The sequence below is a fragment of the Lithobates pipiens genome, unplaced genomic scaffold (genome assembly GCF_037356315.1).
Source record: "Lithobates pipiens isolate NorthernLeopardFrog02 unplaced genomic scaffold, aLitPip1_a1.2 Scaffold_30, whole genome shotgun sequence".
Classification (NCBI taxonomy): Eukaryota; Metazoa; Chordata; class Amphibia; order Anura; family Ranidae; genus Lithobates; species Lithobates pipiens.
The window spans coordinates 149,778,548-149,800,824 of record NW_027507791.1 but is presented as its reverse complement, the minus strand read 5'-3'; the positions used below and the strand labels follow the sequence as shown (position 1 = coordinate 149,800,824).

The window sequence follows — 22,277 nt, the reverse complement described above, 5'->3', positions numbered from 1 at the left end:
AAAGCGCTCACCTAATTGTGCTGCTGGCCTCCATAAACCGCTTATGCAGAGCCATAGCTCAAAAAGAACCACACCAAGGTAAGTTTAATTAGCACATTATACTTCTGTCCTGTCCAGTTCTAATTCCTAGATCTTTTGAATGTAGAGATTAGAGGGCAATGGTTTTTTTATTTAAATTTTTTTTTTTTCTTCCCCATTACCTTGAGAGCAAGAGGCAGTGGGATATTTTGTGATACTGGTTTGTTCAGTACTCATTGTTGGATGAGAGACCTTATTAGGAACAATTCTGTTGGCCGTTGTGCCTTTTACAGTGATAACGCACAAATTATCATAAAATGGCCAGAGTTCATTTGGCAGTTCACACGTTTCTGGAAATAAGCGTGTATAATAATCATAGCGATAGACATTTGGCTGCAAGCACGACAATTGTCATAATATGGAAAAGCTTGCCCCGTGAGGGCATTGCTCTTCTGTGCACAAGAAGGGGCCTACGTTTGTTTTCCTTTTGAACCATGCTTCTTTTCAGACATATTCTATGTAATAAACATACTCTTGGTGATTTTTAGCCTCCTACAGATTTTGAAGATGTTGCTGTGTATTTCTCAGAGGAAGAATGGCGATACCTAGAAGCTGACCAAATGGATCTTTATCGACAAGTAATGATAGATAATTACCAAACAATCCAGTCTCTGGGTAGGTTCAATTTATTTTATTTATAATGGCCACATAATTTGTCTGAAGAAGCGGTGATACAAATTTTGTCTTTTAGCAAATGTATTTATCTAACCAGCAGTAAATATTTATTAGCTTAAAAAAAAAAAAAAAAAGTGCCAATGGCTTATTTACTTTCCCAGGGCATTGATATTTTGCTTCTATAAACTTTAGCTCCCATTGTAGAAATGAGTATGCATTTAAAATTTTGCCTTTTTCGTGAATATTTTTGCTATTCATACACTTTTTGGCAGATGAAAGATGAGTTTACTGAGTTTAAAATGCATACAGACAACAATAGGAGGGTGTGTTAAAAGCACTGAACCTTCATAAAGTTGAAGTAAACTCCCCTATAGTTTTCAGCCAAGGAAGCTGCCATCTTTGCCTCTGTTTAATCTTCAACTGCTATGGTGCTGCACATGTGATTCGTTATGACACCAGCCATTGGATGGTTTGATAGTTTGGCTGAGAGCACAGCCAATGTGCAGTTAGCATTCCTGGCATGCCTTTTTTTTTTTTTTACTTTTTAAATTCATGGGTTTACTTCCACTTAATCTATGGTCTGCCATAGACGGTGTGATTTTTCATTCCTATCAGTCTTGAAGAACGAATCTCTCCTGCAAAGCTATTATGGGGGGGGGGGGGGGGGGGGGAGAATCCATCCCCACTGGGGAACCCAATAATTATTCCTAGCGGCTATAATGCCTGCTAGCAATGATCGCATGTAAAATCCAACAGGCTGGCTGTACCCAAGTTGATCGATTTTGATAAATTTGGGCATATTCAGCCTGCCCATATGTGGTTCAAATCTCCGCCAGTTCAGCTGGAACTGGTGCCGATTCGAACCATCTATGGCTGGATAATTCCCTTTTTATTTGTCTTTTAGTATGTTGCTCTTAACAGTCAAAGGGGTTACCTTAGTGTGGTCTGGGACTGACTGACTGGTAGCCAAATTACAGCATCAGGTGTTTGTACAGTAAAGTTGGGTACACAGACTGAAAATCGTCTGAAAACGGTTGGTTTGGCAGGGGCCGGCTGACTTTCAGCCCATGTGTACAGTTGCCTGTTCTACAGAAGCCAGTCTCATGATCGACTTTTGTCAAATGGGCTGCTTGAATACCAGCATCCAATCGGTGTGTTTTGGTGGGGTGGCAGTACCCCTGTCAACACACAGGCACAGGAGGGGAGATTTCCGGGAACACCCTGCCACAGCCCCAGTTGGATAATTTGCCCCCTTCTCCCTTGACACCAGCTGGGCATATTTTTATAGCTGACTTGTGAGTATCAGATCCCCTGTTCCCTAATGGCATTCTCTCGCCTTTTAGGTAGTATTCATAAAATTAATAGATATTCTCTGTGTATTTATTTTTCATAGTTCATCCTTGCACCTAACTCCTGATGAGTGGTCAAGAGCTGTGAAATGTGTAAAGAGTTTTTTAGGGTGCCTTGTCAAGTTTGGCATATCATTTACTTTCCATACATTGGTCCGTGGTCAATTTTTTTATTTTTTTTGTATAATATTTCCATTAAGCATTATGTCCTTTTTGTATGTATGTATTTTTGTTCATAGGTCAACTCTTTTGCATATGGTTTCTATCATGAACCAAAACATATTGTGTATCTCCAGATTTTGGTTTGTTCACATGTAATTAATAAAAGTAATATATTATACCTTATGTAAACAGAGGCGGGGTGGAAATGACCCAAACTGAAGCTTATTGGAGTAAACAAAGATAATTGGTTTGGATGGCACCCACGCTGGTGTTGAACTGTATATGTGGGCCAAATTACCAACCAATAGATTGGACTTCTGAAAGCCAGCAGAGCACAATAATGCTTCATGCACACTGGCTTAAAAAAATCACTGCTTCTCTTGTAGAAGCAGCTCAATGTTATCCCACATGTCCATGCAGGAAAAAACAACAACCTGGTTTGCGTTTCCTATTGGAGTTTACTGGCCGAAAGAACGCAAAACTCTCCTAAACTTGTGTAGACTTTAGATTAGCTTTTTATACTGCCAAGGGAACAGACCCTTCTTTTTTCTTTTAAGCACAGTATGCATGAGCCACTGTGTGTGTGTATATGTGTATATATATAATTACCACTTTGCGCCGGCAGTACGTCATATGACATCATGGACTTTCAGTGATGATATCTCAATGATGCCTGCATCATCCAGATATCTTTTTTTTTTTTTTCCGCCGGTGATTCTGTGAACCGTAAGAACAATCGTAGCGGCAGTTCAGCAGGTTCTTAAGCCCCGTACACACGAGAGGACTTATGTCCGACAGACTTCCGAAGGAGTTCTGCTGGAGTTCTGCCGGAGTTCCGACAGAGTTCTGATGGACTTTTCGGCTGAGCGGACTTGGCCACACACAATCACACTAAACTCCGACGGATTCGAACGTGATGACGTATGACTGGATTCGAATAAGGAAGTTCATAGCCAGTAGCCAATAGCTGCCCTAGCGTCGCTTTTGTCCGTCGGAATAGCATACACACGAGCAAAATTTTCGAAGGGACCGGGTCCGGCGGAGTTCCGTCGGGAAAATTTGAAGCATGTTCCATATTCTAAAGTCCGTCAGACTTTGGTGAATCAAAAGTCCGTTGCAGCCCACACACGATCGAATAGTCTGACGGAATCAGTCCGTTGGACTTTGGATGTTGAAAAGTCCGCTCGTGTGTACGTGGCTTTAGTGTTCCTTTTAGTGGGAAAGGCGGTGGCAACAGCTGATCCAAAAATCGGCTGGGGTGCCGACTTTGCAGGCTCCCTGGATAGGTAAGTGTCCATATATTTAAAATCGGCAGCTACAGTATTTTGTAGCTGCTGACTTTTATTTATTTTAATTTATTTTTTTCCCCCAGGCGGAACTCTTATTTAAGGAAAAAAGTGTTTGCTTTATAACCACTTTAAATTTGTCTCCTATTTGTGAAAATAATCTTTTCTGCTTTTCTCTTAGGATACCAGCATGAAAAGCCAAGTTTAATATCAAAAATTGAACAAGATGAAGATCTCTTTATTACTGGATTGGAAAAACATTCACAAGGTGAGTTTTCATTACATATTTTAGCGTTTTATGTATTGTATTTAGTTTCAAGGTAAACCTGTCACCTTGTGTGAGCTTTTAGAGTTGCAAAGGAAGGAACAAATAATTAGTATATTTATTATTTTTTATTTTTTTTCTTTCATCCGGTTTTTAGTCTGCAGGACCTGTTCAACCCAGGACACCATCAGTGCTGCTCATTCCTAACATTTGACTTAAAACAGAATTTTACCCATATCGACTTGATTAAAAAATAATGTTCTTTAGCAAAGAATATACATTCCACATTAATAATTACGCTACCAAAATTGGTGTGTGCTGTAAATTGCCTCCAGAATTGTTCCTGTTCCTTCTTGCTGGAGGCCGCCATTTTCCTGAAGCCTAGAGCCCCTGAACAGCAGGAAATCCTAAAGTGTAACTAAACCCATTGATTTAACAATTTCAAAAAACTTCATTCCTGGAATGCTAGAATTGCTATCACATTTGCTTGTGTCCTCAACCAAACTGTCAAACATCAAATGGCTCGCATCGTAACTGATCACATGTGCAGCACAATGGCAGTTGCAAATCAAACAGAAGCAGCTTCCTTGGCTGTAAAGGAGGGTTTAGTTCCACTTTACGGCTATCAACAGATTGGCAAACTCGGCAGTGCCTAAAAATGGAGAGCAACCGAGCATTTGCTGTGCAGTGAGAGACTGTGTATTACTGGATTTTAAACAGTATAGAAAAATATTTCTTGTACATCACGGGACACAGAGCCATAGTAGGTACTATGTGGGTTATATAGGCCACCTTTTAAGTGATGGACACTGGCACACCCTAAGACAGGAAGTTTACTCTTAACCTATATATCTCCTCCCATTACTGGGAGTTCCTCCGTTTTTTTTTTTTTTTTTTTTTTTTAAAGATCTTTTTATTAAGAGATTCAAAAACATACAGCAGAAGCAGTAGGTACATGACATTTGTAACAAACAACAGTAATAGTAATTCCTAACACAACTACGAGTTGTCAAATAGTTGCTTACGTATTTCTTCTCTTACGAGGTGCGAGTAACATTAATATCTAACTTCGGAGAACCTTTATGCGGGTGGAAGAAGTTAGCAACTGGAGTACCCCCAGCTGCATAAGGCGAGTAATTCGGTAAAATGCCTCTACAACTCTTCCGACTGTTCGCTTTAACTAGAGTGTGAGCTATAGTTATAAATCTATAAGTAGAGTAAGTGATGACCAGCATCATTATACAGGGGGGGGGGGAGAGATAGCAGGAAAATGTATAAGGGAAAGGGGAGGGTAAGTATAAGTTTATTTTCTAAGAGCAATACGTGGCTTTGTCATAGAGTGGGGTGCCCTCTAATGTATCTAATGGAAGCAACCCTCAGGTCAAACCTTCAGTCATGTACCGCTTATATTCTTCAGATGTTTGGAAGTGTATCCAACATGCCCAGGTGTTGGTGAATTTGGGTGAGGTGTCAAGGAGTTGATGCGTAATTTCTTCCATTTCCATTATCCTTTTCACTCTACGTATCCAATCCTTAATACAGGGAGTCGTAGTAGATTTCCAATAAACCGGAATGCACATTTTAGCTGCATTAACTAAGTATATTACAACGGATTTTTTGTAGTGACTTTGTGTCATGGCTGTATGATGAAGTAAATATTGTGCTGGCGTGAAGTCCAGTGTAAAGGTTGTTATGGTAGAGATGAGTTGGTGGATAGCCTGCCAGTACGGTCTAAGTGCATGGCAGTCCCACCAGATGTGCAAGATAGTTCCTACTGCTTCACCGCATCTCCAGCATAATGAGGGTACCGTCGTGTAGCATTTGTGTAAAACATCTGGGGTCCTATACCATCGGGAATAGTTTAAAGCCGTTTTCTTGTACGGATACATTCCTAGAACCCTTGTGAATGTTTATCAGTATTTTTCCCCAATCATCTTGTGTCAGTTCCAGGCCTATATCCGACGCCCACTTTTCGCGCACCGAATCCACTAAGTCATTTGTAGTAGGAAAGAGGATCGCATAAAGCTCAGAAATGAGATGTCTCTGTGGAGTTTTCCTATTGCAAAGCTGTTCAAACGAAGTCAATTCCCTGCACCACGTATTTGCGGGGTACTTATTGAGTAAAAAATGTCTGATTTGAAGGAAATTAAAGAAGGGTATCTTCCTGTCCGGAAATTTAGTCAGTAGAGATTGGAATGTGAGCATTCTACCCTTATCAAAAAAGGACCCTGCTCGCACGTAATCTCTAGTGACGTCGTCAGTGGTATGTCGCGCTTGAATACCAGGGGTGAATTCCGAATTGTACTCTAATGAAGTAAGTGGGCCATGTGTAGAAGAAATTTTTGTTTTGTGACAAACTGTTTTCCAAGTGTTAAGTGTAGTGCTTATCAAAGGGTGAGATGAGAGTGTTGTCGGAGCGGAGTCAGTGCCTATCCACGGGAGTAGATGTATCGGCGCGTGAGCAAATGCCTCTTCAATCACTACCCAGGCTTTGTTCTGTCTGTGGACGTGCCAGTCCACGATTCTGGTCAATTGGCATGCCCATTGATATTTTCGTAGGTCTGGAATTCCCAGACCCCCTTGTAATTTGGGAAGAGTCAGAGTCTCCCACTTAATACGAGCTTTTTTGTTAGCCCAAACAAATTGGGAGCAGAGAGTTTTGAATGTCGTGAAAAACGTGGAGGGAAGGGTGATTGGAATCGTTTGTAAGAGGTATAGGAACCTGGGGAGGATATTCATTTTTAGAATCGCCGCTCTCCCAAACCACGAGATAGTAGGAATTTTCCAGTTTTGCAGGTCTGTCCTAATGGAGTTAAGTAGTGGTATATAGTTGCGGGGATACAGGTCTGACAACTTAGTCGGTAATTGAATTCCCAAATATGTGATGGCATGTTTTTCCCAACTAAATGGAAAGTTTGTTTGGCATTGTGTCAGCACTGCGTCGGGTAGTGTAATGTTGAGGGCCTTGGATTTATTGAAATTAATTTGGAGGTTCGCTATCGTCTTAAACTGAGCGAAATCTTGGAGTAAATTGGGTAAGGTAGTGATTGGATCTGCTAGAAATAAGAGGATATCGTCCGCGTACGCTGCCACTTTGTAAGTCTCGCCCTTAATTTGGATTCCCTTAATATTCGCGTTTGTCCGAAGCCTGTGAAGCATGGGTTCAATGGTTAAAATAAATAGAATCGGAGATAGGGGGCATCCCTGCCTTGTGCCGTTGGATAAGGAGAAGGCGTCCGACACATATCCATTAACCTTAATTCTGGCTGTGGGGGATGAGTAAAGTGCCATAATATATTGTAAGGTACGTTCTTTGAAGCCCATTTTTCGGAGGGTTGCCAACATGTAGTCCCAAGCCACCCTGTCGAACGCCTTCTCTGCGTCCAACGATAGAAAGAAGCCCGGAGTTTGAGAAGCAGATAGCCACTTATGGACATTGATCGCTTTTAGCGTGTTGTCCCGCGCCTCCCGACCCGGAACGAAACCTACTTGGTCCAAGGAAACAAGGGAGGGTAATAAAGGGAGAATGCGATTCGCTATGATTTTTGCGTAAATCTTCATATCTACCTTTATAAGCGAAATCGGTCTGTAATTAGGGACCAAAGAATCATCTTTCCCTGGTTTCGGAATCATTGTAATGTGTGCTTCATGGAGTTCCGTGTGAAGCGATGGGGAGTCAGGAAGTTTGTTAAATATTTCAGTGATATGAGGAATAAGCGTGTCCGAGAAGGTTTTATAATATAGTGTAGGCAAACCGTCTGGGCCAGGGCTTTTACCCGGTTTTAGCTGTTTAAGGGCGGTCAAGATTTCTTCTTTCGTTATTGGCTTCTCTAAATCTGTGGCCATGTCGTCAGGAATACTCCCTGGACAATTATCGTCCAGAAATTCCGTCATCTTTTGTATTCTGTCATGTTGTGTTCCTGCTGAGGGATGGTGAGGGAGATTATAAAGATTTGAGTAAAAATGTTTTAATTGGTCTACTATTCCAGATGTGGATTCGATCTTTTGGCCTTTCGGATCAACTATGTGATGGTTCGTGGACATTGCTTTCCGTTTTTGGATTGCTCTAGCTAAGAGTTTTCCAGTTTTGTTACCAAATTCATAATAATGTCGTTGCATAAGGATATATTTCCTCCTGATTGGAATGTTTAGTTCCTCCAAGGGATCTAATCTAGCCTTCTGCAATATGTGGAGCGTGTTTTCCGCTAACGTTTGTTTATGCAGCATTTCTAATGTATGGATGGTCTTTGACAATTTATCGAGTCTGATCTCCCTGTCCTTCCGTCTCTTAGCCGCAAGGGAGATAAATTCTCCCCGGATCACACATTTATGTGCTGCCCAACTTGTTAGAGAGTGAATCTCAGTGGAGGCATTTTCAGCAAAGTAATTTGTTAAGCTAGAGGTTATAGTACGTACCACCTCCGAATCGCTGAGTAAAGAGTTATCCAATCGCCAAATAAAAGGTTTTGTCGTTCTGGCAGGGAAAGACAGGGTGATCGAGACCGGATTATGATCAGAGAGCACCATAGGGTCTATGGAAGCCGCAAGTAAGCAGTCTAAGTCCGTCTGAGAGAGGAAAAAGTAGTCGATCCTCGAATATTTGTTATGAGGGGGTGAATAGTAGGTGAAATCTTTGTCGGTCGGCTATAGCGTTCTCCACGCATCATGAAGTGTTAATGTGGTCAATTGAGACTTTATTGCCCGCAGTGCACTGTATGCTATCGAAGAGGTGCTATTCTAGGAGTCTAAAGTGGGGGCCAAAGCTACATTAAAATCCCCTCCGACCACCAGAGTACCTTGATAAAAGGAAGTAAGTTGTAGCATCGTGGATTTGAAGAACGGGACGTGTTGTTGGTTGGGTGCGTAAATGTTAGCTAATGTGATTTTTTTTTGTTAAACAGCTCCCCTTTCAGAAAGACATAGCGTGCCTCTTTATCCAACAACGAATCCTGTACCTGGAAGGGGCAATTCTTAGAAATGAGAATCGATACTCCCTTTGATTTAGCTGAGGCATTAGTAGCATAAAACACTGTTGGGTAAAGGGAGGACCGCAAGTTAGGTATCTTATCAGACCTAAAATGAGTTTCCTGTAGAAATACAATATCCGCTTTAGCTTCACGTAAGAGATGAAATAGTTGTGACCTTTTTTCTGGGGTGTTAAGACCTTTTCACATTAAGCGACTATAGTTTGACCTGAGGGTTTGGAATATGCCGATTGTGCATGTTGCAAGGTTTTACTTGCAACGAGTTAAGAGTACTCGGATTGCGATTCGTAAAGAGGGAGTATCAGTGTGGGAGGGAAGGGAAGAGAAAAAGTGGGGAAATGGGGATATACCCTTAGGCGTTCGCTGTGAGGGTGGAGGACCAGCCTCTCCCCCAGAGCGAAGACGTCCGGGAAATGTACGGTGTCCGTACAGATAGCGTCCGGCTTTCGACAAGACACTTCCGTACAAACAACTGCGGTGGGGTTGGACCAAATCTCTCGGGAAGAGTGGGTACGGTAGACTACAAATGTGGCCGCGATCCGGCCCAATGAAATGAGATGTATAAAGGCATTGTCAAGGGAAGCGGGTTAACACTTCCCCCGTGACTCGTCTCAACTCGAGAGATTGCGATCTAACTTGTATATCCTCTATCGGCCAGTAAGTTGGCCGAATATACAAAATGTTTGCAGTATAGAGAGGACTAAAGAATAAGTTGCAATCTTCCACACTGAGAGAGAGTTCACTGAGAAACAATGATAAACAGAGGTACCCAAAAAGAAACAGCAACTGCGTTATATTCTCACTATCGATTAACAGCCAACGAGCCTTCTACGTCTAGGGTACCTAAAACATCAAATTTAAACCTGAGCCTAATACGGGTAAGGGATTCCCTGAGCTACAAAAATGGAGCAGGCACGCTCGGGGAAGCAAGTCGGACAAGGCACATTGACCTCCGTAACCCATATCGCCACCTTGCTGTCCCACTGTGGCAAGCAAGGGATAAAAACATTTAGAGGCGCAAGTCTTCCTCATCTCCTCGAACGTGCCCACAGATCGAATCAACTCGAATATATTCGAGCAGATTCCATCCAAGTGCAATGGTGAACAGAAAGTATGTATCATTAGGATCAGCAACCGTCCCTCCATGGATCATACATATTTAACCGCTTAGCCACGGTAAGAACACATTTCTAACATAGGGAAGACGGCTTACTACAGGCAGTTTCTCATAACCATACCTCAACAGTAAGGTGGTAGGAAATCGAACATTGGCATACAGCAACCTACGTGTATAAAACTGCAATCTTCGACAACCCTCGATAATATAGTGGCCCATGGAGAGTAACTCTTACTCTAAGCTACGAACATGTCAACTGGGGAAATCTAACTCCAAATCTGACGTGGACTGTGTGCTAAGGGGACGAATTTGGCTATGAGTGATATAAGCTAATCAACATTTTAGGGTCAAATGACCAATAGACAAAGTCTCTAAAGAAGGAGTAGCTCATCCGAAAGCACTTAACTGAAAAGTCACAGTCCTGGTGAACGATCCCGGTGATGATCAGCATCTCGTCTGGCATGTCTAGATCGTGGGGACTCCGTAGGGCTACGTCTGGGATGGGAGTCTCTCCGCGAGCGATATGACCGACTTCGTGACGCAGATCTACGCCGTCGGTACCTGCTGCATTGTGCATCCATCGGTTCTTCACGATCCCTTTCTCTGCTGAGTTGGCGATGGGTGCGAAAAGCACCATACCAGTTGGGAACATCTACCAGCGGGATCTCCAGGGTGTCGCGAAATGAGGGAAGTTCCTCCGGCACACGAAGCAAGGCGGTTCGGCCACGGTAAGTAGCCGCTAATCCAAACGGGAACTTCCATTTGTATTGAATGCCTTTCACACGTAGTACGTCGAGAAGCGGTCGCAGGTCCCTGCGATGTTGTAATGTGATTCCCGACAAATCTTGATAGATGTGTATCGTAGCACTCCCTAGAGAGATTTGAATCCTGTTTCTGGCCTTGCGTAATATTTCCTCTTTCAGCCTATAGTCCACTAGGCAACAGACAACATCCTGTGGGGGGTCTGTTTCGCGGCCTTTGGGTCGTAGTGCTCTATGTATTCTTTCGAAGGCCACAGGTGTTCGAGCTGGCCTATCCAGGAGGTCATTAAACAGATCCGTAACTGTCTCCTCAAGTTGTTCTGTATCCACCGATTCCGGCAGGCCTCTCACCCGAATATTGTGGCGTCTCCCTCTATTGTCCAAATCTTCCTGGTGACGCTGGAGATCTTAGTTGTAACGTGTGGGTGTCTATTTTATGGGTAACCTTGCGGAGGATCGTTTCATGATGTGTCGTGCGGTGCTCCACATCAACCACTCTGTCAGCAATGGCTCGTAAATCCAACCGGAGATCCGCTATAGCAGCAGTCAGGGTCTCTTTGATGTCTGCCGCCACCGATCTTAAATCCATAAGACTCGGGTGTTGTTGGAGTGCGTTTAGTGAAATCTCCTGGTCCGGAACGGCTATGCTGGATGGCGCGTTTGGCGGTGTGGAGGCTGGAGTCTGTGTTGGAGTGTGGCGGGAAGACGCCATATTGTCCCTCTGTGAGCGAAACATCTCCGGTAAATTCTGGCTAATGCTGCCACGCTGTCGTCTCGGGGAACGTGAACGAGAGGCGGATGATGTTCTCGAGGCAGTGCCCATAATCTCCGATGCTCTAGAGCTCAATTAGGCTTCCTTAATGGCTAGAGGACCGGATTGCGGCAGGAGCTCAGCTCTCAAGCGTCCATTCCGTCCTGAGGTTAGGCCACGCCCCAGTTTTTTTTTTGTTTTTGTTTTTTTTCACCAGTGTCTTGGGTGTTGGTCAGGAGTAAAGATGTGCTGAGCTCTGCTGGAGTAATCCTTGCTAGGGCTAGCCATGCACCTGGATCCATTCAAAGTGTCTTTTTAGGCCAAATTGAATGGTGCCCGGGCCTCGCGTTAGAAAAAACTAGGTTTAGCCTGTAACGCTTCTCTTTTTTGAGAGCTGGACCCTGGGATCCAGTGCTTTGGTTTTTTCAGCCGTATAGCTTTCTGGCTGTGTGCTATACGGGTCCAAGGGAGTGGAACCCCGGAAAAAGGCGCCCGCCCCCGGTTCCTTGCAGGTTTTTTAACGGAGCGCTGTGCGAATGGTGAAGATTGGGTTTGTTTTGGCTTACCACAGAACCCTGCGGCAGGATAAGGTAAGTGGAGATTCCTAAAGAATTTTTCCGTTTTCTTACGGGTTTTCGCCTTTAAATAAATGTTGTTATTGGGGGGGGGTTCAGAATACATTCTCCACCCCCCCCCCCACCTGTGATCCCCTCTCTAGGAGGTAGAGGGAGCCCGGAACGATCAGTGGTATGCCGCTCCGCTCCCTCTTACACTGCTGTTGGCTGCAGTGTTTTTATTTTTCTTCCTCCTCTCAGATTCGTATGTAAATGTGGCTATCCTCAATACCCCCCCCACATGCCGATCCAGTCAATCGGAGGCCTGCTCGTGTTGGAAACTATCTCTTTTGAAAAAGAGAGGGGGGGGGGCGTCTCTTAGCGTGGCGTCGACGTGCTTCAACGTCTACACGCAGGACTGTGTAGGCTATAAATGCAACATTTGCAGGCTGCATTAGCCTAACGGAGGGACACAGAGCAAAAGTGGGCATGTGAGTGTGGTGACACAGGCATTTCCTAGGCACGTTTACTTAAGCATCAGGCTGAGCATTAATAGCAGCGGCAGTTGCTTGACTGTCTGCTCAGCAGTGGGTGCGTTTTTTGTCTGTCAGTACCTTTTTGGTGTTTGGCACTATGGTTGGCAGAAGGGGGAGGGGAGGTGAAAGCACCCCAAAAATAGAACCCAAAGATGTTCCTCTCGGGCTCTGAGGACCCTGGTTTTGCTTCTACAGCACCATCCTCCCCTGAAGGAATAGGGGGCCGGTCAGAGTGAGCCATCGGGTTCGGCAAGTGTTGCCACTGTTTCCAACATTTCAGCCCCTGTCTATATTGCTGAGGATTCTCCTCGGCTATGATGGCATTGGAAGAATGGGTAATGGCTTTAAATCGTGTCTTCCTAGAATGGGAGAAAGCGCGTTAGGCCCCCCCTTCTACCACCCAGAACCCTCAAACAGGAACAGTGGGAGGGAGAAGATGAATCCCCCTCAGGGTATCATGAAGAGGCTGATGACTGCTCTTCCAAGGGGTCAAGTGTGGCTGAACCTGCTTCAGCTTCATAATCTGAAAAATTGCTGGTGCAATCTCTTACTGAAATGGTCTGCTCCACATTTAAGCTTCCCTTAATGGAGTCGGCTGAAAAGCCCACTTCTTGTGTGGGATCCAACTGATAAGAAATTGGAACTCCTGTTAAAGAAAACAACAAAAAAAAACACATTTTCTTGTCAGGCATCAGTGATTCAACCTGCAGTGGCAGCAATTGGTGTATGTCAATCCTTTAAAGACCAGTTGAGACAGGTTCTCAAGGTTATCCTTGATCAGCAAGCCCAGGATTTAGCTGAGTTGCCAGGGGCTTTGTTTTGCAATTGACACTATGAGATATTTTTATTCAGGCCTTGCGCTTGGGTTGGTGCATATGCGTAGGATCCTATGGTTGAAAAATTGGTCAGTGAAAGCGCCATGCAACAAACTCCTTTTTAGTTTTCCTTTCCGCTAGGGATGCACCGAAATTTCGGCCGCCGAAACATATCGGCGGAAAATGGCCCTTTCGGCAAAAAGCCGAAAGAGAATTTCCGACGAAAAATGGGGTGGGGCCTGCTGGGCTTGGCCCCGCCCCCGGTGCCGCCCATCACTGGGGTGTCATTCTGTCTTTAGCTCTCCTCCTCACCATGCTGCAGTCAGCCTGTGGGGTCTCGCTCTAAAGTTCCCCTCTCCACAGCAGTGGCTGCATATGTCGCCTCAGCCGATATGTAAATCGGCTGTGCAGGAGCTGGGCACACTGTTTACTGTGAAAGTGAAAGCAAAGGAGAGGCGTCTAGCAGTGTGTGCTGTGCTCTCTGCCTCCCCCTAGAGTGCAGTACCCAGCATGGAGATTAATGTAGAGCTGCAGCTGCCAATTAAAAAAAAAAAGAGACAGTCATATATGTTTGTATGCCTGTGTGTGTGTGTGTGTGTATGTATATGTATGTGTATGTGTATGTGTGTGTGTGTGTGTATATATATATATATATATATATATATATATATATATATATATATATATATCTCTATATATATATATATATATCTCTATATATATATATATATATATATATATATATCTCTATATATCTATCATTATTTATTTATTTAGAGGTCGACCGATGTGGGTTTTTCTCTGGCCAATGCCGATATTTAGAAATCATGGCAGCCGATATATGAGGCCGATTTTATTTATTTTTTTTTTTTTTTTTTTTTTTAAATAGCGCCTGTAAAGTGCCTGCAAAATGGCTCCCCTGCAGTCTGTGTGAAAGACAGAGTGCTTTCACACGGAGGCGATGCGCTGGCAGGATGTTAAAAAAAAAGTCCTGCAAGCAGCACGTTTGGAGTGGTGTAAACCGCTCCTCCACCACTCCTGCCCATTGATATTAATGGGCACCACTGTCGAAGCGCATACAATGCGATTTGGCAGTGGTGCTTCACGGGCGCATTTAACCTCTTCTTCGGCTATGCACCCCACTAGCAGCCGAATAGCATGGCTAAAATGATGGTAAAGCAGCATTTTACCATCAACGCCTGCCCGCTCCAGTGTGAAAGCAGCCTATAAAATAAAAACAGGTAGTCAAAACTTTTGGACGAAAAAAAACAAAACAGTTTTAGTTTAGTGTTTTTTTTTTTTTTTTTTATCATTTAGTGTATTTTTTTTCCCAAAAAAATTGCATTTGAAAGAAGAAGGCAAATGCCGTGTGACATAAAATATTGCAACAACCACTATTTTATTCCCTAGGATCTCTGCTAAAAAAAAATATATATATAATTTTTTGGGGGGTCTAAGTGATTTTCTGGCAGAAAATACAGGACTTTTACTTGTAAGCAACAAGTGTCAGAAAAGATTTAGTCTTTAACCACCTCGCGCCCGCCCTATACCCGAATGACAGCCGTAGAGCAGGCGCGTTCGTACGGGAGGCCGTCCCTGGACGTCCTAATGTTTACTTCCGCAATGCGCGCCGCCGCAGGCGCGCATCGCGGAAGTTCTGTGTTCGCCGTGTCCCCCGGGGACAGGCAAACACAGATCGCTGTAAACAGCCAATCACAGCGGCCGTTTACAGCGCGATCGCCGCGTCCAATGGGAGATGATCTCATATATAAACATATGAGATCATCTCTCAGCGCCGCTCTCCCTCCTCACACAGAGTGTGAGAGGGGAGAGATGAACGGCTGCAGCGGCAGCCGTTCTGCTTTTTTTTTTTTTTTTTTTTATCAAAACTAAGCAAAAGTAAAAAAAGCAGTGCCACCTGTTGTCAGTGCCATCTGTCATCAGTGCCACATAGTGCCATCTGTCATCAGTGCCATTTGTCATCGGTGCCACCTGTCAGTGTCACGTGCCATCTGTTGTCAGTGTCACGTGTCATCAATGCCACTTATCAGTGCCATCTGTCATCAGTGTTACGCGTCATCGGTGCCACGTGTCATCGCCACATATTAGTGCCATCTGTCATCAGTGCCACGTGTCGTCATTGCCACGTATCAGTGCCATCTGTCATCAGTGTCACGTGTCATTGTCCTGGTGCTTCAAAAGTGTAATAAATAGTCAACAAGTTAAATGTGTAATTTATGTTCCTAGAACACATGATGGCGCTACCTGCATGTTGGGCCTCTCTATGTGGCCAGGCTGTGAAAAAGTCCCACACATGTGGTATTGTAATACTCAGGAGGAGTAGCAGAATTTTTTGGGGGTGTCATTTGTGGTATACACATGCCACGTGAGAGAAATAACCTATTACAATGACAATTTTGTGGAGAAAAAAAAATGAAAAATCTTAATTTTGCAAAGAATTGTGGGAAAAAAATGACAACATCAAAAAGCTCACTATGCCTCTTACTAAATACCTTGGAATGTCTACTTTCCAAAAAGGGGTCATTTGGGGGGTATTTGTACTTTCCTGACTTGTTTGGGTCACAAGAAATGAGATAGGCCACCACTACATCAGATGTGATCAATTTTGTGCGATTCGCACCACAGCTTGTGGACTCTCTAACTTTCACAAAGACCAAATAATATCCACTAATTTGGGTTATTTTTACCAAAGATATGTAGCAGTATAAATTGTGGCCAAAATTTATGAAGAAAAATAAATAATTTGCATAATTCTGTCACAGAAACAAAGAAATATGCGTTTTTTTTCCAAATTTTCGGTCTTTTTTCATTTATAGCGCAAAAAATAAAAACCCCAGAGGTGATCAAATACCACCAAAAGAAAGCTCTATTTGTGGGGAAAAAAAGGACAAAAAATTCATTTGGGTACAGTGTTGCATGACTAAGTAATTGTCATTCAAAGTGTGAGAGCACCGAAAGCTGAAAATTGGTCTGGGCAGGAAGGGTGTTTAAGTGCCCAGTAAGCAAGTGGTTAAAGCGGTTCATCACCCTAAAGGGGAAGTTCTGCTAATCTGATCCCTCCCCCCCCCCCTCCGGTGCCACAATCTGCACCTTTCAGGGGGGAGGGGGGTGCAGTTACCTGGATAATCCAGGTATCTGCACCCACTTCCGCCCCCCCCCCCCCGTTGTGTTCTGGGAAACACACAGTTCCCAGGACACAGCGGGGACCAGAAGAGATGCGCAGCGCGACTCGCGCATGCACAGTAGGGAACCGGGCAGTGAAGCCGCAACGCTTCACTTCCCGCTTCCCTGACAGAGTATGACGGAGGGGGCAGCAGCAAGACGAGCGATAGCTCGTCATCTGCCACCGACATCGCTGGACCCAGGGACAGGTAAGTGTGATTTTATTAAAAGTCAGCAGCTGCAATATTAGTAGCTGCTGGCTTTTTATATATATATATTTATTTATTTATTTATTTATTTATTTATTTATTTTTTTGGTGCAGAACCAGTTTAAAATGGTTAAACTGAGAACTCTACACACAGAGTTGAGTTCATTCATTCAAGTGTAAACATTGTATCTTTTTGCTCTTTTCTTGGCAGACTGCCCAGAGAGGAGACAAGTGGCTTCTATGAAGACTCAGGCAACTTGCATTGACTTCTATTACAGAAGTCATTTCCAAGTCCCGCTGTAGTTCTAAATCGGCCTTTTTATCAGCTCAATCGGCTGATGCCGATTAATTAAAAAACGGCGATATATCGGTCGACCTCCTATTTATTTATTTATTTATATATATATATATATATATATATATATATATATATATATATATATATTACGCAGTGCCTTGCGAAAGTATTCGGCCCCCTTGAACTTTTCAACCTTTTGCCACATTTCAGGCTTCAAACATAAAGATATAAAATTTTTATTTTTTGTGAAGAAACACCAACAAATGGGACACAATTGTGAAGTGGAACGAAATCTATTGGATTTTTTAACTAATAAAAAAAATGAAAAGTGGGGCGTGCAAAATTATTCGGCCCCCTTGTGTTAATACTTTGTAGAGCCACCTTTTGCTGCGATTACAGCTGCAAGTCGCTTGGGGTATGTCTCTATCAGTTTTGCACATCGAGAGACTGAAATTCTTGCCCATTCTTCCTTGCAAAACAGCTCGAGCTCAGTGAGGTTGGATGGAGAGCGTTTGTGAACAGCAGTTTTTAGCTCTTTCCACAGATTCTCGATTGGATTCAGGTCTGGACTTTGACTTGGCCATTCTAACACCTGGATACATTTATAACCATTCCTTTTGTAGATTTTGCTGTATGTTTGGGATCATTGTCTTGTTGGAAGATAAATCTTCGTCCCAGTTTCAGGTCTTTTGCAGACTCCAACAGATTTTCATCCAGAATGATCCTGTATTTGGCTGCATCCATCTTCCCCTCAATTTTAACCATCTTCCCTGTCCCTGCTGAAGAAAAGCAGGCCCAAACCATGATGCTTCCACCACCATGTTTGACAGTGGGGATGGTGTGTTGAGCGTGATGAGCTGTGTTGCTTTAACGCCAAACATATCGTTTTGCATTGTGGGCAAAAAGTTCGATTTTTGTTTCATCTTACCAGAGCACCTTCTTCCACATGTTTGGTGTGTCTCCCAGGTGGCTTGTGGCAAACTTTAGACGAGACTTTTTATGGATATCTTTGAGAAATGGCTTTCTTCTTGCCACTCTTCCATAAAGGCCAGAGTTGTACAGTGTACGACTAATTGTTGTCCTATGGACAGACTCTCCCACCTCAGCTGTAGTTCTCTGCAGTTCATCCAGAGTGATCATGGGCCTCTTGGCTGCATCTCTGATCAGTCTTCTCCTTGTCTGAGCTGAAAGTTTAGAGGGACGGCCAGGTCTTGGTAGATTTGCAGTGGTCTGATACTCCTTCCATTTCAAAATGATCGCTTGCACAGTGCTCCTTGGGATGTTTAAAGCTTGGGAAATCTTTTTGTATCCAAATCCGGCTTTAAACTTCTCCACAACAGTATTACGGACCTGCCTGGTGTGTTCCTTGGTCTTCATGATGCTCTCTGCGCTTTCAACAGAACCCTGAGACTATCACAGAGCAGGTGCATTTATACAGAGACTTGATTACACACAGGTGGATTCTATTTATCACCATCAGTCATTTAGGACAACATTGGATCATTCAGAGATCCTCGCTGAACTTCTGGAGTGAGTTTGCTGCACTGAAAGTAAAGGGGCCGAATAATTTTGCACGCACCACTTTTCAGTTTATTTGCTAAAAAAGTTTAAAATATCCAATAGATTTCGTTCCACTTCACAATTGTGTCCCACTTGTTGGTAATTCTTCACAAAAAATTAAAATTTTATATCTTTATGTTTGAAGCCTGAAATGTGGCAAAAGGTTGAAAAGTTCAAGGGGCCGAATACTTTCGCAAGGCACTGTATATGTATGTGCACGTGTTTATATGCACTGGTGAGGCACAGGCAGGCTACATGGCGGGCACTGGTAGGCTGCTGGGCACAGTGAGGCTGCATTGATCTCCTATAGCATGTCCGCAGTCTCTGACAGCTCCTGTACCATGCCTGCAGTCTCTGACCAGCTCCTGTACCATGCCTGCAGTCTCTGACCAGCTCCTGTACCATGCCTGCAGTCTCTGACCAGCTCCTGTACCATGCCTGCAGTCTCTGACCAGCTCCTGTACCATGCCCGCAGTCTCTGACCAGCTCCTGTACCATGCCCGCAGTCTCTGACCAGCTCCTGTACCATGCCCGCAGTCTCTGACCAGCTCCTGTACCATGCCCGCAGTCTCTGACCAGCTCCTGTACCATGCCCGCAGTCTCTGACCAGCTCCTGTACCATGCCCGCAGTCTCTGACCAGCTCCTGTACCATGCCCGCAGTCTCTGACCAGCTCCTGTACCATGCCCGCAGTCTCTGACCAGCTCCTGTACCATGCCCGCAGTCTCTGACCAGCTCCTGTACCATGCCCGCAGTCTCTGACCAGCTCCTGTACCATGCCCGCAGTCTCTGACCAGCTCCTGTACCTTTCCCGCAGTCTCTGACCAGCTCCTGTACCTTGCCCGCAGTCTCTGACCAGCTCCTGTACCTTGCCCGCAGTCTCTGACCAGCTCCTGTACCATGGCCCGTAGTACCATGGCCCGCAGTCTCTGACCAGCTCCTGTATAAAAATATTTTTTAAAAATAGTCAATTTTGGTATCGGTGCTGTTTCAGTATCGGTTTCAGTTTTCGGGATCAAGGAAGATTTATTTTCGGTATCGGTTTCGGCACCAAAAAACCCATTCAGTGCATCCCTACTTTCCGCTGTGTGCAGCTGTTTGGGGATGATTTGGATAAATACATTCAAAAATTTTCAAATGGAAAAATTTAAACAAGCTCCTTCTCCAGTACTAGGGGCATCAGCCTCCAGGCAGTCATGATGGCCTTTGTCATCAGGTTTAAGAGGTAGACCTCAGGGTCAAGGGCCCAGTCCTGGAGAAAGAAACCTACAAAAGCCTCATATGAAGAGGTTCATTCGAGTGGGGAGAAGACTTCTGCAGTTCTCAAGGTTCTGGCAGGAGGAGTTTAGAGACAGATAGGTGATCTCCACAATACCTCTAGGTTACAAACTAGAGTTCCCGTCTCCTCGTTTTCTCAGATTGAACGTCCCCCAAGGATCCAGAGAAAAAGAAATCTCTTTCAAGCATTTGTCTCAAAAAGTGATCATGGTGGTCCCCATGGAAGAGCAGGGGTTGGGGTTTTATTCAAACTTTTTTACGTTGCCAAAACCAAATGGAGATTGTAGACCCATTCTGGAAATCGAGGTCTAAACCTTTTCCTGAATATCTGTTCTTTTCGCATGGAATCAATCCAATCATTTGTCTCCATCCTACAAGGAGGAGAACTTCTGGCATCAATCGACATCAAGGATGCATACATACATACATACATACATACATACATTTTCCTTGCTCATCAGAAATCTCTACATTTCAAGGTAGAAAAACAAAATTTTCAGTTAATAGCTCTGCCTTTCTGTCTAGCTACTGCACCTCGGGTGTTTACAAAGGTCCTGGTACCTTCTCTGGCCAGATAAAGGGCTTGAGGTATAACGATTATAGCTTACCTAGACGATCTGCTCTTGATAGACCAGTCGGTAGCCCGCTTAGACCAAAAGTGTGGTCACCACCATCAACTACCTGGAATATCTAGGGTGGATTCTCAATCTAGAGAAACCCTCTTTAAAACCACCAACGAGATTAGCATAGGGATCATAGATGTCAGCCCAGAAAAGGGTATTCTTACCCAGGCAAAGATCAGCCATAAAGGAGCTGATTCAGGTGGTCAGAGCAAAGAAGAATCCTTCTATTCGGCTTCGCATGAAGTTATTGGGAAAGATGGTAGCTTCATTCAAATTCGTTCCTTATGCTCAGTTTAATTCAAGACTGCTGCAAAACCGTATCCTATCGGCTTGGAACAAGACGGTCTCCGCTCTAGATTTCCCAATGCGTCTGTCTCCAAAGGTGTGCCAGAGCCTCAGTCGGTGGTGGATAACCAGAAATCTGCAGAAGGCAAAATCCTTCTTGCCAGTTACCTGGAAGGTGGTAACAGATGCCAGCCTTTCTTCTTGGGGAGCAGTCCTGGCTGGGAGAGGCGACTGTCCAAGGTAAATGGTACAGAATTGAAAGGACCTTGCTCATCTACATTCTAGAGATTCGGGCAGAGTGCTTGGCCCTGAGTTCCTGAACATTCAGGTTGCAGAATTGTACTGTCAGGATCCAATCCGACAATGCCACAGCAGGGGCCTATATCAATCATCAGGGGGGCACAAGAAGTCATGCTGCCCAGAGAGAGAGGTGATTCATATCCTAACTTTGGCAGGAAACCATGTATCTTGCCTATCGGCAGTCTTTATTCCAGAAATAAAAAATTGGCAGGCGGACTGCTTTAGTCGCCAGCGGTTGTTCCCGCGAGAATGGTCCCTTCACCCCGAAATCATCTTAGCAATATGCCGGAGATGGGGGATCCCGGACGTAGACCTATTTGTGTCCAGGTTCAACAAAAGATTGACGACTTTGTGTCGAGAACAAAGGATCAGCTAGCATGCAGAACAGATGCCTTGGTGGCCCTGTGGCATCAGTTTTCACTGATTTATGCATTCCCTCTTATTCTGCTGCTTCCACGACTTCATCGCAGGATCAAGCAGGAAGTGAAGTTGGTGAATCTTGTGGTACAGAAGATCTTGGTATGCAGAGATTGTAAAAATGGCAGTAGGGGACCCATGGACCCTACCACCACATCCGGACCTACTCTCGCATGGTTTGGCTATTGAGACCCACATTCTGAAGAAGCATGGGCCATCAGGATCAGTGGTATTTACCTTGATTAATGCAGGGAAGCTGGCCTCCAGAGTCGTGTATTATGTGTGGTGTGAATCCAGGGGTTGGCATCCCAGAAAGTATGTCATATAGAGGTCGACCGATATATCGGCCGATATTTGCAGTTTTTTAATTAATCGGCATCGGCCGATTGTGCTGATAAAAAGCCGATTTAGAACTACAGCGGGACTTTGAAATGACTTCTGTATAGAAGTCAGTGTAAGTTGCCATAGAAACGTCTTCCTCCTCTCTGGGCAGGCTGCCAAGAAAAGAACAAAATGATACAATGTTTACATTTCAATGAATGAAGTCATCTCTGTGTGTAGAAGTTCTCAGTTTAACCATTTAAAGACTAAATCTTTTCTGACACTTGTTGCTTACAAGTAAAAATCCTGTATTTTCTGCCAGAAAATCACTTAGACCCCCCCAAAAATTATATATATTTTTTTAGCAGAGATCCTAGGGAATAAAATAGCGGTTGTTGCAATATTTTATGTCACACGGCATTTGCACAGAGGTCTTTCAAATGCATTTTTTTGGGAAAAAAATACACTATTTAAAAAATAAAAATAAAATATAAAAACAGTAAAGTTAGCCCGTTTTTTTTTTTTTTTTT

The 22,277-nt window shown here is 44.0% G+C and overlaps 1 protein-coding gene across 1 annotated transcript in view; it reads left to right on the top strand.

Annotated features, from left to right (window-relative positions):
* The window catches only part of LOC143942237 (uncharacterized), a 127,584-nt gene that overhangs the window by 5,577 nt on the left and 99,730 nt on the right, over positions 1-22,277 (top strand). Inside the window, exons 3-4 of the mRNA XM_077463486.1 lie at positions 567-693; positions 3,672-3,758. Of these exons, the coding sequence (XP_077319612.1) occupies positions 567-693; positions 3,672-3,758 (214 nt within the window). The remainder of the gene's footprint in view (positions 1-566; positions 694-3,671; positions 3,759-22,277) is intronic.